The sequence below is a fragment of the Scophthalmus maximus genome, chromosome 21 (genome assembly GCF_022379125.1).
Source record: "Scophthalmus maximus strain ysfricsl-2021 chromosome 21, ASM2237912v1, whole genome shotgun sequence".
Classification (NCBI taxonomy): domain Eukaryota; kingdom Metazoa; phylum Chordata; class Actinopteri; order Pleuronectiformes; family Scophthalmidae; genus Scophthalmus; species Scophthalmus maximus.
The window spans coordinates 3,277,264-3,293,631 of NC_061535.1; the positions used below are offsets into that span (position 1 = coordinate 3,277,264).

Genomic DNA, 16,368 nt, shown 5'->3' on the forward strand with positions numbered 1-16,368 from the left:
CTTTTATCTTACATCAGTCATTAATGTAAATATGACTGGGCTGCTACCAGAAGTTAGTGGACAAAGAAAGTATTAAAATGTATCTAAATATAGAAACATAAATTTGACATAACAATATATATATATAGACATAAATATCAGAATTTAAATGGTTAAATACGCAACACAAACTGTGTGTTTTGGAAATGTTTAGCCACCAAAAATGCTCATCTATTCCAAAACAGCCTTTTAGAAATATAGGAAAAAAAGTATGAGTAGCTTTTAATATATATAAGAGTACGATAATCTATAACATTCTGTTGTGTATTTTGATGTGAAAAAAATCAATAATTCATTTAGTTTTGAAAAAGGAAACATGAATCTTTCCGTGACTCCAGGAGGCTTTTGACCTCTTTGACTCCAGGCTGCTCTATCCTGCAGTCCAGTGGTAAGACAGGATGTAGACAGGAGTTCATAATGAACAGTCACTGTGGGCTGCTAAAAGTGAGCAACGCACACACCGTGACCTCACTGAGATCCGAATTACTCTTTCCCTTCAAGAGTTTATTAATAATTCCAAAGGTGCCTCCGAGTTAGTTAGAGATACTGAAACTTAAAATGTGACCGGCTGAAGTAGCGGTAAAGATATTCTGTCATTTCATCCATGCGTCTTTACTGCATTTTGCGTCATCGACCACATAGAAAAAGATTTTTTATTGCAATGAGACATTTTTAATTCCGTTTCTATTTTCTCTCCCCCATCACTGGGAATACAACACAGGAAGTGCTGTAAAAGTTTCTCTTGGATGACCATGTGTTTAGGTTAGAGGGGAGAGCGGCTTACATCAGATCCCTAGAGATGGTTGATGCTTTCCTCTCTTCCTGCTGCCGCGCTGTCTCCTTCTTTCTCTCTGTCTCTCTTGAGTCTCTCGTTCCCTTTCTTTCCCAAGACACTTCCCTTTCAAGTGTCCCTGTGGAACACAACAGGGTTTCAGTACCTGCAGGTGATTCCAGAGAAATTTCAGCATGCTCCTTTTTATTTTTTTAGGGCAACACATGAAAGGAAGCATGAGACAAGCATTGGATACTGTTGATGTTTGTGTCTGCAGTGTGTCTGTGTGTCTGTGTGTCTGTGTGTGTGTGTGTGTGTGTGTGTGTGTGTGTGTGTGTGTGTGTGTGTGTTAGTGTGTGTGTGTGTGTGTGTGTGTGTTAGTGTGTGTGTGTGTGTGTTTATGTGACGCCATTTGACATAAACTTGCCCACGCGCAGCAGGCGTCACTTGGCAGGGCAGCGGGTTCCCCTCTTTCACATGTCGGACCATCTCAAATGTGACTTTGGATAAATAGCCTAATCCTCTTCCACCACGGCCGTGTCTGTCCTTCTGTGTGTGATGGATAGAGGGAGGAAGAAAGGGAAGGGAAGGGGAACGTGGAGGCGGAGGGGTATTGACCGAGGGGTTGCAAAGCGCCACAATTTGAAATATACGAGCTGCTATCTCTGTGGCCAGGAGCAGAAGTGCGTGTTTGTGTGTGAGGATGAGTGAGTAGATGTTTGAAAAGGAAACTAGTGCGCGCGCACACACACACACACACACACACATGCGCACACATGCGCACACGCATTCAGAGATATAAGCAAACACAAAAAAGCAAAAGCAAAAGCTGGCATAAAAACAGACCAAGACATGGACATACAACCACAGTCATGTGTGTAAACATAAGCAGACTTCTCAGACGGGCACGTGAGCATCTCACCCGTACAGTTATCATGGTCATAACCCACTGCTGGATGGTCGAAAGTCCCTTTCCTTCAAGGACATAAGAATAGTTTGCCATTTTTTTGGCTTTTATCGAGCAGCAATCCTTTTTACTTTGATAGGTATTGCTGATAATAGGATAATATTCCTGTACTTTTTACTTAAGTAAAATGTTTGATGAATGATTTGCAATTTCTTGTCATTAAGGTTTTTTTTTATTTTTTTTATATTGGGGTCAAAAGGAAAAACGAACATGAAGTGACTCAGTGAGCAGATGGATGAAACCGTGGGTCATCGTATGCTGCAGAACAGCAACAATCATCTTCTTCTTTTTTTTACTCTGTGTGTTTTCTCTTTCTCTCTTCAGACCGATGAGCAGGCCATGTTGGAGGACACTCAGGTCGCCCTGATTGACCTGGAGAAGGTCACATTCTACTTTCGGCAGTTCGAAGGGGAGCCGCTGGTGGCCAGTATGTCTATCTGTGACTCTTTCAGCTTACATACGATGGTGGCTTCGGCTGAGAGGCGTCATTACTGCCTCCTCGTCGCCACGTCCTTAAGCCCTAAACTGTGCTCTGGATCAAGCCTCTCCTCTCTTCTTCTCCTCCTCCGTGACAGACATGCCCATTTCCTACCAGGTGGAGGGCACCCGCCAGGCCTTGAAGGTTTGCTTCTACTTGGAGCGTTTCTACTTCTCCCAGCTGCCTCACAGGCTGAAAAACGGAAGCGGCATCAAGATCTACCCCGTGCTCTTCACACAAGGTAGAGTGAGCGTGGTTCATGAACATGTCCGCCTGTGGTGAAGAGATGAAAGCCTCTTCATAGATGATTGTAAACACCGGCAGAGGGATGCTTATACAGTGAATTTACCACTCGATCATTCACTCTTTTAATTTAACCCCTTGTCTAGCGCTGGAGAGTATGGAGGGATACTACTACAGAGACAATGTCTCGGTGGAGGAGTACCAGGCCCAGATCAATGCTGCCTCTTTGGATAAGGTCAAACAGTACTACAAGAGACTGAGGTATGTTGCACAAGACCCACAGACACAGATATTTCTTTGACACTACATATCCTGTCCGATTCTGCAGTTTTTCTACTACTACTGCAAATCCAGAAGACCTCTCGTCCAGTCGTGCTCGGCTCTTATCGCCCAGCGGGTCCTTGGGGCGGGTTGGCTGAGAGAACCGCCGCGGTGATGTTTTATGATTGGTTGTGGACCCACACAGCATGAGCGGTCAGCGGTGATTGGACGGTATTGCCCAGCGTGTCGCCGACGCTGATGTAGTGCTTCTGTAGAGCCGCCGCCCTCGGTAACCTCGCACCCCATTGGTTTTCCTGCACACAGGCAGACCCTCCTTTGATTGGTGGATAATGTAATGAGGTGGAAAGGGATGTGAGGAAACTGAGGGCTTGGCTTTATTTAATCTCCAGAACATGTGCAGATGTCAGGCCTGTACAGTATGCTGTCTGAATACGAGATGTATGTCGTCTCGTGTGAGATGCTACCTTGTGATTTCAGAGGCTGAAAATCACATTATTTAACCGGCTCTGTGTAAACGGATGTGAGTGTGATTGAATGTGAAAGACACATTAAGACTTGCTTATGGAAAAATCTTTGAGTAGTTAAGAAATAAGTTGTGGCTTGTGGAAAATGTGTTCTGCCGGTGTTTGTGCAGATCTATTATGAGCACTAAGTTGAGAGCATGATAGAATTACACACACACCTGATGTGTAATACACCTGATTCTTTTGGAAGTCTGTAATTTGGACACTTCTGTCCGTCTGAACATTTGAGTTAAGACTCTGCTTTGTTGCCCATGGACGACAGATACTGCAATATCAAGATTTAATGATACATAGACTGATGCCGTGTTGGTTAATAGAAAGAATCAGTCACACTTATGGAAAGTGTTTGAAGCCTGGCCGGTGTTTCCCTCACCGAATACCTTGGAGAGTGACAGCTGGACTTGTCTGCTTCAGCTAAAACATCTGCTGCTGATTGTGTGGATAATTAAACACAGAGCAGAGCTCACAGAAGAACTTCATCTTATTATTTAGGAAAAAATCTCCTTAGGTGGGGGGGTTTATGATATACGGTTTCGAGCTGCCATCTGCCACATCAGTTGCATCCGCTGCAACAAAGCTTCAGTTTTAAAGGGACTGCAGTTTTTCATTTATTTGCAGTGTTTAAGCTAGATGATCGAAAAGAATCTCATTCAAACATTAGTGTCTGTGTTCGTCAGATTTCCCAAAGCACAGTTGAGGAACAAATTGCCATTGGTCGTTTACCCATTTCTGTGCAACAGGCCTTCCCAAACGCCCTTTCATCTCTCAGTGTGCTGCTGATACTGTATTGTCAGCGAGATCTTCTGGGACACCACAGCCTTTTGATTGTGGAATACTGGCATTTTGTGGCTTCTCTTTCATAACACTGAGTCCTTGATTAGAGGAGTACAGTGTGGACGCAGGATCCTTCTCTCAAATGTCACCCTTCTAATTAAAATACCACTGGGAGAGATGTGTGAAATGCACAAATGTGTGTTTGGGCGCCTGCAGCACCTTTTAATATGAAATAATCCTAATAAGCCTGAATGAGGTTTAGTGTGCAAACTGCATGGCTTTACTGAAATCCGGCCATCCAGAGCCTGTGTTTTTGTATGTGTGCACGTGCTCCATACATGTCTGTATAGTTGGACCTGTACTGAAAGAGTCTCACCGACTTTACAGCAGACGCTCCGGCAGTAACGGGGAGCAGATGTGTGCTGACAGGCAAGCGAGTGGGGCTGGTTATGTGGGCAGCGTTAGGGTGGGGGTGTTTTTTTCATAGGCAGTGTTTTTCAGAAACCCAAACTAGTGTAAAACCGTTGGAGACTGTACTCTTTTTCAAATACTCAATCTCATTTTCAGCAAAAACCTGTCAAATTCCAAAACCAGTCAGCGCTTTGAGCTGTCAAGACAATTTTGCGGTATCCCACTGTGTGTATTTATATATATATTGTTGCACTTGGGGTTAGAGCAGTAAATCCATAAATTATATCAATATTATAACACTCACATTGGCCATTTTTCTTCATAATAAGAACTTTTACTTTTGATAATTCAAGTATATTTTGCTTTTAATATTTACATTCTTTTACTTTATTTAATTTGAATTGAAATTGAGTAATGTTGCATGTTGCATTGCTGCTTTTAACTAAAGTAGAAATAGACAACTTTTTCCCTTAAGCTTGTCATTATGGTGATAGAAAAATGACCAACCACGCTTATATTTGTCCCTTGCTAAGCCTCGAGTTCACCACGTTATTCTCTTGGCCACTTGGACGTGGTTTTCGAAGAAGATTTATTAATCGATTTTCGTCACAAAGGAACTGTGTTACCCGCTGCGTAACCAAAACAAGGAATAGAATGGTGTTCTATCGCCAATGATGGAAATGGCAGAAGGCGGAACAGCTGAATTGACAATATTAACGCTACATCACGAGAGAAAAAGAATCCTGTTGACAGAGAAACAAAGGAGAGTGATAGAGTGACCTGGAACCACTAGGGGAACGGAAGTTGTCTGTTGTCTCTTTGAGTAAAGGAGTACAATTCCACCACTGTGGCTTTAAGGTGAGTTGTCTGGGGCTGCAATTATTTATATTGTCCAAATTTTAACAATATTCAGTTTTTACTCGTGTGGGGTATAGAAAATGAAAAAAAAACCTACTTTAAAGTAGATCTTTAAATTCGACAATGAAATCCAGTCATTCAAGTGTGGAATAATGCTGTGAAGCAAAACTTGTGTAGCACCAGACACATGCTCGTTGCTCCCACCCGGGGAACTCCCTTGTATCAACTATAGTAAAGAAAATATTCCCAGCTGGTTGTCAACAGTCAGAAAATGCAGCGTCGCTGTCCATGTGACATTACCAGTAGTTTTTCTTTCGCCGACCGCCATGTGTCTGCTGGGCTGACCACAGGCCTAGGCCGTGATGTCACTCCCCTCTCCCCTCACAGCGCTCCGACCTCAGGCACCTCGTTATCCTTGGATCACGGCCACGGCAGGGTTGGGTTAAACCCACACTTAGGGGGTCGGAGCCAGAGGCTGACTGACAGACAGAAAAACAACACAGCACTCGCAATACTGGACTGAATGAAATGCAGAGCTGCGATTCTTAAATGTTTCGATGTCGTCAAACCCTTAAACAGACACCTCAGACCCACACATGCATTTAGGAGTCCCGGAATAATGATGTTCCTAGGAGGTGAAAATTTGACTTTCTGCTAAAATTGCATGTGGAGAAATGGTAGTGGTGAAAATAACCTTTTCTATTATTAATGGCATGATTTGCATTCAGTTAAAGATTAAAGCGGAATGCTTGAGCATGCAAAATTAGTATTATCCAGTTTCAGAGTTATATTGTTAGATCTCCCAGCAGCCTCTCTCCCTTGCTTTTGCTTTCTTCATCCACACCAAGATATAGTGTGATCCAAGCAAACCCATGGTGCCCGGTGAAGTCACTTAAATCATCCTTAAAGCATTTAACCCATGGGCAAATCACAACCACATGGCCTTCATAAACCATCTAAGCTGATGACGTGTATTTAGGAAGATGAGATATGAAAGTGACAGTTTCCTTAGTCATAGCCGTTTGTTTGAATTCCCTGCAGGGTAAATCAGGGGGATACACACTGTCACAACTTATGAGATAAGTGTTTAAAAGCGTGTCTCTGTCTACCTCTCTTGCAAGGAGGAAGAATCTGAAATAGGGGGACGGAAGAGCAGGCTCTAAAGAGAAAAAATAGTTTCCTTTAGGACACAGTCAGAATGGAGAAGGAAGGATTAAAAGGCGAATATAGATCACCAGAGCATGCTGGGAAAGATGGAAGGGGAACCAAGGGAGGGATGAGGATGATGGGTTGAGGAAGAGAGCAAGCTAGAGAGGGTTTGTCGGTGAGGGGCAGAGTGGAGAGGGGAGAACAACTAGAACAGAGGGAGAGATTATTGCAGGCATGCGTTTTCATCTCATTTTGCTCTTATTGACAGTAAGTTTCAAGAGGGGATCTGGTTTTCCCCTTGCATTGCTCCCTTGCTATTGATATTAGGAAGATGGCACATACAGCTGTGCGAAAGAAGAGGAGAAAAGAATGTCTAGCATGCATTACAGTTCGTCCGCTGCGGAATCATACTTGTATCATGTCCGTAAATGCAGAGCATAAGCGTATTGCTTTTAATCAATATCTTGGCCTCACTGCGGAGCGTTGGCTTTACTCCCAAATTGAAATACATCCGGGAGTAGTGGGGAAATGTTTGGCACCGTGTCACGAGGCAGTTGTGAATTTTCCACATCACGTCCGTTTGAAAAAAAAGCACTTGATTCTACACAATCTTACAAAGTTACAAGTTCAGTTAATTAACTTGTATCTACAACACTGTACAAAGCGGCATTTATTTTTACTTTTACAGATTTGTGTTTCATGCTTTGTTAGCTTTAACAGTCATCTTTCATCGGCACACAGCACATTTGTTCTCTGGCAGCGTTTGTGCTCCCAGCAGCTATGGGGGAATGTGTCTATCGCAGTGCACTTTGTCTTGATTAAGCCAAAATGCTTGATGCTCATTGCAGGTCAGAGTGTCCGTTTCAACACAGTCACTCCCTCCCTCCCTCCTTCCTTTATCTCTGTCGCCTCGTGGCCGGAGCAGCGCGCCCGGCTGATCGGATGCATCCACACACACAAAAAGATACAAATGTGCACACAGTTCTGCAACTGCAGCCGTATACACAAGTCACCCTGACAGACGTTTTTTGTGTAAATCATGCCATTTTGTTCTCCAAGGACATCCCCACGATATATGCTCGGAGAACGAGACGATAGATGATGTGGCATTGCCTCGAGTGGCTCAACACACACAGGCATGAATCCCACCGCAGTGCTCGACATCTAAACAACACCACAAATCTGTAACTGAGCTCATAAAGCGTAGTTGCTTCATGTAATTGATGATATTCCTGTCCTCCCTGGGGCCAGGCTATGCAATGATGACTAATAAGCAATAGCTGCTACCACGACAAGTTCCCACATCTTTCATCTGGTATGCGGTCGGTTTTCCAAAGATCTTCAAACAGTAAAACAGCAGAGTAGCTAGTTTGACGAGCATGATTTGCCGGGTGGCTGCGTCTGTAACCTCAGAAGTGATTTTTGTTTTTCCAGCAGAGAGAAAAAGTGCAGCATATTTTAAGGGATCCTAATTGATTATGGATATTATCCTAGCCTCAGCTGGGAGGTAATGGGGATTTTTTTGACATACGGTATATATATTTCCCAAACAGAAAGAGCCTTTTCCTCATGTTGTTCCTCTAGTTTTCAGATGTGATAAAAACAGTCTGCACCGACAAAGGGAGTCCCAATTCACCAGAGCACAGAGGAAGGTGTTGGGCTCCGTTCTGCTCCGGCTAGTGTGCACTGAACCCCTGTTTGTTAAGCCAAAAAGGCTCACCGTCAGAGACCCACTTCTGTTTATCATTTCGCAATAATGATGACAGCTCTACACTTAGAGAATACTTGATATTGTTAAAAAAAAGTATTAATCTCAGTAGTTTCCAAAACAAGTAAAAGGATACTTTGCATCTCCTTATGTGCAGCATCAAGGTTGGTTCTCTTTCATAGCATTTGTTTCCTGTCTCACCATGGGTAACGCCCCTTGCGTGCCCTCAACAGAAGCCTTCTATCACATTACGCCAGCCTATTGGCTGGCCCTGATGTCGTGTACGACATAGGCGGTGACAGTCCTTCCCATATATAAGGGGTAGGCGTACCGACATTCATCATTCTAAAACCTCTTCTGTCTTCACAAAGCCGGTCGCCGAATGCTTCGCTCTAGTCGCTGTTTGGTGTGAAGGGCAGAAAAAGCATCACCGCTTTAGCGCAACAGCCAGCTGGACGCAAATTGTAGCTGTAGCTGCTAGGCTAAGCCGAAGTAGCAATCCTCAGGGCTTTAGCCTAAAGAGTCCGGTGAATAGCAATATTCCCCACTCACCAGGTAGCAATACCTATCCCCTTAGTGCTAGCTCTACAGGGTAGCAATGCTCTGTGGTCAGCGTTAGCGCCAGCTAAACGAGTAAAGAATAAAATAGCAATATTTTTTCCCCACACTCGCTAGCCGAGCGATTGCTTTATTTGGTGCTTACCTCCCTGCTTCACAGCTACGGTGTACGATAAAGCTGTCAGTGTATAGCCACCCGTAGCTATTTACACTTCTCGACTAGTCAGCTGGCACACCTGTGGTTAGTTAGCAATGGCTACACCAAAAAACACCTTCAGCCTCTGCAGAGGAGGACAAGCCGCGGGCGCGAGCCTGTCCTAGCGGCAACAAAATCTCCCAATGGGACTCACACCCGGTGTGCGCTAACTGTCTCGGGCTGAAACACGCTCAAGCAGCTCTCGCCTCACCGGACGAGTGCATCCACTGTGGCGGAGACTAGCTCGTCAGGCTAACCTGTCTGGAGGTGATTCTCTCTTGATAACGGTGGAAACGCCGCGAGATCAGACAGAGCCGGCTGCTAGCTTGGAGCAATCCACCACCGCGGCATCGAGCTGGGCCGACCAGGTGGATATAGTTCACCCCCGGGTGCAAAGCCCATACCCACTGCAGCGGGCACAGAGCATGACGAGGCGGTGACGCCTTCGACTGTGTTGGATATGGACATGCAGGACGTTTGCAAACGTACGGCTACAAAGCTCAATACCCCATGGCCCACGATGCAGGTGGAGATATCCAGATCCTGCTATGATGGAAAGAAGCTGCCCAAAATCAAGAAGATGGGAAGGCAGCTCCTTCCCATCTTTACTCCTGATGGCCTACCAGGCAGAGTTGGAGGAGGAGATGACAGCAAAGCCAGATGTGAAACTGGGGGAGGAGATCTGTATTGTTATGAATCACTGCCTATGCCTCCACAAGATCGCAGTCCAGGCCACAGGAGAGAGCCAGGTGGTTGAAACTCACCAACCTCGCTACTCGTGAGAGGACCTCCTGGATACACCTGTTGTCCCACAGGGTCTCTTCGGCTCAGCAGAGGCCTCGATGCAGAAAAGATGTGAGGACAAGAGAAAGGAGGATGAGCTCTATAGCTCTGCCTGCCCAGGAAGGTCCAAACAGGCCCTACTGGATCTCCGCGGCAGGCGTTTGCACAAGCGGGAACACGCCCCGGTCCCACGCCGGGCTACAAGATCCCAAAATTCCCCAGAGCTCAGTCTGCACCGCAGACTGCTCCAGGGACTACACACACCAGGTCCCCTTGGGAAAGAAAGCCTACAACCCAGGCCAACCCACAGGCAGGTCAGCGAGCTCCTCCACCCTCTCAGGGGGCATGGAGTTGTCACCAATGCCGCATCCTGGCAAAATGCAGAGGGCTTAAGTGGCAATAATAAAGGAAAGACAATCTTTGAAAAACGAATCGATCTCCCACATGAACCCACGGGTAGAAGACCTGCCCGCCCGGGGTAGAAAAGGGAGTGTGGGGACAAGCTTGCGGGGGGCGGGGCGATGTCAAACATAGCTGCCTGTGTGGAGCCATTCCCATTTCCAGTCTCTGAGAGCGACGCATGTACCAGGAGTAATGAACTTTGGGGCGGATCTACTTTCGAGGGGCAGCGCACTTTACGCATAGTGGAAGTTGAATACGATCTGGGAGAATTACGGTCAGGCGGAGGTAGACCTCTTCGCGGCTCCGGAGAACACTCAGTGTCCCCCGTTTTTCTCTCTTCAAGATTGCACAGCCCCCCTGGGGGTGGATGCGTTAGCGCACAGGTGGCCCAGAGCTCTGCTGTATGCTTTTCCGCCGATAGGCCTAATATTTCCGACCCTTGCGAGGAGCCGACAGAAGGGCCTGTCGTTGATACTTATAGCCCCGAGGTGGACAGGGAAGCACTGTTTGGCGGACATAGTTCAACTCCTGTGCGGCCAGCCAGCTACGCTGCCCCTCTGCAGAGACTTCCTGTCGCAGGCACAGGGAGAAATATTCCACCCTCACCCAGAGAGACTGGCTCTATGGGTTTGGCCCCTGAGAGGTCCAATCTGAGAGCGGCGGGTCTTCCTCAGAACGTTATTGATACGATTCAGTCCACTAGGTCATTATATGTCTGTAAGTGGGGGGTATTCGAGAATTGGTGTACACAGAGCAATGTTATTCCTTTCAAGTGCTCTGTGTTATCAATATTGTCGTCTTTGCAAGAATTGCTTGAGAAAGGCAAGCGTTGTCCACAATCAAGGTCTATGTGGGGTTTGATGGTCACACAGCGGGTCAACACCCTCTGGTGGGTCGGTTTATGAAGGGGGCTCGTAGAAAATTGCTTTCGGTGACGTCTACGGCCCCATCATGGTGGATTTGAAGTTGGTGTCGTTAAAAACGGCACTGCTGGTTTCCCTACCCTCTGCAAAGAGGGTGGAGGAAATTCACGCTCTATCTGTGAATGAGGCATGTATGCACCTGACGGTTTGAGCATGTCCCTTAGGCCTCACCCAGTTTTTACCCCTAAGGTGGTGGGCACTTGCGCTCCTATAGAGCTGAAGGCCTTTCACCCTCCACCCTGCACACTTTGTGTCCTGTCCGAGCGGTGCGTCTGTACGTGGACAGGACGAAGGTGCTCCGACGATCTGACCAGATGTTTGTGTCCTGGGCGAAACCCCACATGGGAAAGCCAATTTCTAAGCAGAGAGAAAAAAACGCCAGTGCCTGAAGCCTGTAGTCTCTGGAATCACCAGCAGAGTGCGACTCCACTGGTTGCAAAATAGTCAGTTTCTATCAAAGTCTATGAGACAATTTCTCTACTTGTCACTTGATTTATAACGTCAGTAAACATTTTCCTGTGGAGTTTATGGTCTCATAGCTAGTTCCAAGTCTCCTTCAATACAGCATGATGTTCAATTTGTAAATGAACATGGAACGTGGTCTCATTTAGGGTAAATCAGGCGATAAAGCCCCGGAGCGCGGATACAGCGTGACTGACAGCTGGTGATGTCCAATCGGTGCATGGTTGCAGGTGCAGGCGGGCGCGCAGTGGACGAGCTCTCAGTCAGACCAAACCCCCAATTCTACGTCCGGGTGCAAAAGAACCATCATGGCGCTGGTCAAAATGCGAAACTCAAGGCTTCAAAACGTCAGTTCACAAACTGAGGGGTGACGTCAAGGTGGGTTGCCACTTGGTCATGACTGAGTAAACCAACACTAACACTAAATCAACATAAAAATCCACACCATTGTTACTTACATGTACTTCTAGTACTGTATATCAGCATATTATCCTGGGGGAGATTTCAATGCCTTTTCTGCTGGCTTGTGCCTCCGTATTAAACTGTGGTTGACATATAGGCGGTCATAAATATTTGGCTGGAATTGTAAATAGGAAGGAGGCGTGGGATAAGGAAATTACTTCCAATACACTACACACACACACACACACACCATCTCACTGGTGTCAGTGCAGAGGCATCAGTATGAGGCATCTGAGGGCTCCTGGAAGCTCTCATTAGCCCCCAGGCAGCTCTGCCACACACTGCAGAGGTTTGCCGGGGAAATAATAATGGTAGAGTGTAATCCATCATTTGTGTGTGTGCGAGAGTAATTTAAATGGACTAGCATGCACCTCTGCAGGGTCACTTACGCTGACTGTCATAAATCCCAGACACTTTACTTGTGTCCCCATGGGTGTACGGGTGAGTATCAAATCAAATCTACAGAACATGCTCATTTTAAACGTTGTTTCTCAGGGAGTCATTCTTGTTTGTTTTGGACCTTTTCTCTGGACTATGTTGTTGCTAATGTGTCCGTTCCCAAGCTGCTCCTGCGAAAAAACATCTGTGCCTCAGATCGTTGTTGCTGACCAGTAATGCTCCTGTGCTGTAAAGGGCCATGACTGTCCTGTTGTCATGAGAGAAGCAGAAACAAAGAATTAAGTATTCTCATTGGCCTTGAGAGAAAAAAACAGCTACACCAGCGGTTCGCCTCTGGCCCGCCGCCAAATTCTCCATTAGAGCATCATGTAAAAAGCTATCGTGACTGTGTGCGTGTGTGTGTGTGTGTGTGTGTGTGTGTGAGTGTGAGTGTGTGTGGTTGTGGAGTTCGTGACAGATCCCCAAAAGTGACGCCAAATCATCTTGATCGCCCCCTGGTGGCTGGCTGCATTATAGGTGATAAACCCGCCTTCTCCATGTTAGGGGATGGGATATGGACCAAATTAAAAAGTCAAAGTAAACATCAGACACATTTTTCTCAAAGATGGTGTCAGTCAATTTAAGGCGGTTCTAAATCACACTGACATATTTTTATAAGTGTTCTTTCTTAGTATTAATTAGTTATTTGATGCTACGATAACGGGCTGAAATGTCTCTATTGACTGCTGAGACCGACTCGCTGTTGGTCGTGCGCGTGTATCAGCGGGATCTCGATACCAGGGCTCCACAGCTTGATCACTACTGGGAAGACCCTACATTTTTGTTTTGATTTGGGTAAATTGCCCCTGAAAAACATGAGAAATAAGAAAGAAGCTGTTATGTTGTTTTATTTTCTTCTACTTTTTACCCTGAGCGAGCCAATGGGCTGATGGAGTTCAGGGGCTTGGACCTGAAAGCCATTGCAGACGGGAGAAGAAATAATAGACACCCTGTAGATTTAGACCACATGTAATATGCTCTTATTCCTCCCCCACTATATGTTTTCATGCTGTGTGTGGGCCTAAAAGTTCATTTTTCACCTTTAATAAACGTTTCCGAGGTGTTCAGTGTCCAAACCTCTGACTAAACATCGACAGCTCACAAGATGGAGTGCAGGTCCTTTTTAAACCACACATTACTTAAAGTCTGACACTTATTATTTAGTCATCAGAGACCTCCAGGAGAACCAGCCCTGTTCCTCAAGTTGCGGCCGGTGGTATTTTTAGAACAACTCCTGCAGCTCGGGGATGAGATAATCAGTGGGTACTGTGACCTTGCCTCTGTGTTAGAGGTGTGCAAGAGAAAATACAGAGGAGCTTCTATTTAGTCTAAAACATAAACAATATGTCAGCAGATGAAGTAGAGTCGAGCATTCATACATCAGTCAACTCCTCCTGGACAGATTCTATTATAGACCTCAAAAATCTGAGGAGGTCTGAGCAGTCGACCAATAAGCCATAGGGACGAGGGTGAGTAGATTCACAGTCGAATTAGAGAGGGATAACTGGGCGCACACCTGCAATACGAGGCGGAATAGGAAATGTTTCAATTTCCAAAAGTTTAATTTCCATTAAACTTTCTGTTGTGCTGCTGTGTTGACACAGTGTTTCACACTGAACCTAGACTCTCTCTTTGTTTGACCTGTTAGGAGAACGATGTTTTGTTTGCAAGCTGTTGGGTGTAACTTTCATTCACGGCAGTGGTTTGCCCAGGTCTTAAACACACACACTTATATACATAGACACAATATGGATGCCAGGTGTTAACTGTAGAAACTCAAGAGGAAATCAAATATTCAGAGGCTTTAACGTTCCAATCCCCCAAAAAACTGCAGTTACACCTCTAGATTGTTCAGCAGCTGCGGCCGTTATCCTCGGTCACTTGCTTTTTGTGAGAGCAATTGAAGAGGTGCTCAATCCGGGTGCGCTGTGATGCTGCGTAAAAACTTTATTGTGAGCATCTTTTGAAAGATAAGGCCATCTTGACCCAATTATACGGGCTGTTAGCTCCATCCGAACCCTCTGCAAGCTCTGCTCGTAGTCATTTGGTAGAGCCCCGCTCTTATTGAAGAATAATTCACCGGGTGTGGATCAGAAACCTAGAAACGTTTGACAAGCGAGGGTGTAAAATGGACAGCTCACTCATCTGTATCACAGAACCAATGTGTGTTAAACTGTGAAATTTGTGTGCGAAGGCGCTGGAATGAAAAGGTAATTCGTCGCCTCGGTGTTTGCAGGTTGTCTGCAGTATGACTTGTGTGCGTTTATGTGTGTGCTCGCTCGCAGTGACTTTTTCATTTCAACTCTGCTGCTTTCTAATCAATGTAAAATCTTGAATCAGGGATGTGTTGACTCTGCCCTGATTAATTAATTTCATTAATACTATGTCGGGCAGAAATGCCGCAGTCATAATGAATGCCTCCTTGGCCTGATTTTAATCACTTAATAGCCGAGTGAATGCAGAGGAATGAGCTCTGCTTCACTGATTCTTGTAAACAATCTCCGTCCCCCTGACTCTTGTTCGTTTCCTCTCTCTCTCTCTCTCTCCTTGACTATCTGTGATTACAGATACGTGTAGTATATGGGTGACTGTGTGTTGTGCGCTATCGTTGCCTCTGGCAGAATGTAATGGAGTATGGGGTTTTTTTTTTATGACATGGGGTTTAATGTGGTGTAGTGTTGCTATTTTTAGCGCGCTGCTGGTTTTACGGAGATTTGATGGAGTCGCAGACTGCTGAGTTTGCACCAGGAGCAGTCCTCCTCCGATTGACTCATTGCGGCATGCGTCCTCTCTCGTCTGCATAATGGGGACACTCGGCACGGGGCTGCCCCCGGTGGTTGGAAGGGGGAAATAACAGCAAATCGAACTCTACTACTCCATGAATGAATGAGGCAATGGCATTTGGAGTGATGCCCGGGACAAGAGATGCTCAGCCTGTGTTTCTGCTGAGCTGTGCCAAAGTTACTCTCGTGATTGATAGTCAGATGGCGGCGCTCCATAATTAGCAGGTGGCCTACTTTTCCCAGAAAGGTAGTCAGTGCCCCTGATGACCTGACGGTGCGTAGAAAAAGAATGCCAGTGTGTTTTTTTTCAAGCAGTGAAGTTTCTAAATAAAAAACACTTTTTAACGTTTTACTGTTAAATACCTCTGCCACAGTTTGTGTTGTGTCTCCTGCTGGGGTGCACATATCCACTTTTTGTTCGAATCGTTCCATTTGTGAAATGTTGCTTCTCCCTCAGGGCCTTCTACCTGGATCAGTCCAACATGCCGCCCAGCTCTGCGCCTAAAGCGGCCCTCATAGATAAGGTGAGGGCAACATCACACGACTCCATGCCGCATGACATAATGGAAAAAACTGAGGAGCCGGATTTGATCTTATTGCCGCCATGTGGAAGTGCTTGCACGTGTAACACGATGGAGCTTTCAGGATGTCAGTCATTAAGCTAACATGTGAAATCAAGCAGTGGCATTGAGTGAACCAGCTCGAATATATATAAAAAACAAATCCTATGTGGAATAATATTACATGTAGTTACTACCAGGAGGCTGAGATTTTAATCTTTTTTTAAATCATAAATTTGTGCATTACCAACACATTCTGAATACACCTCTTTGTTCACAAACAGCCTAGAAATGTTTTTTTGTTTTTTGGGGGGTTTCATCCTTCACTCACCTCTGTCCCCCTGTTCCCGCATAGTTGATGCGTCCCCTCAATGCTCTGGACGAGCTCTACCGCCTGATGGAGAGTTTCATCAGTTGCCGCCGCACCGCCGCCTGTCAGTACACCGCCTGCGGGGCCTCCGGCGTGGGGCTGCTCACCGTGGCCTCTGAGCTCTGCTCGCGTCTGGGAGCAACACACATCGTCATGTGCAACAGCGGCGTTCACCGGTGAGCGTGCGGGCACACACACATGCACTGTGCGCGTCCGCCAGTAAGCC

General features: G+C 46.0%; 1 protein-coding gene across 1 annotated transcript in view; it reads left to right on the top strand.

Annotated features, from left to right (window-relative positions):
* Window positions 1–16,368, top strand: part of prex2 (phosphatidylinositol-3,4,5-trisphosphate-dependent Rac exchange factor 2) — an 89,993-nt gene that overhangs the window by 64,790 nt on the left and 8,835 nt on the right. The window contains exons 34-38 of the mRNA XM_035619353.2: window positions 2,103–2,205; window positions 2,354–2,497; window positions 2,646–2,760; window positions 15,670–15,736; window positions 16,128–16,318. Coding sequence (XP_035475246.2) covers window positions 2,103–2,205; window positions 2,354–2,497; window positions 2,646–2,760; window positions 15,670–15,736; window positions 16,128–16,318 — 620 coding nt within the window. The remainder of the gene's footprint in view (window positions 1–2,102; window positions 2,206–2,353; window positions 2,498–2,645; window positions 2,761–15,669; window positions 15,737–16,127; window positions 16,319–16,368) is intronic.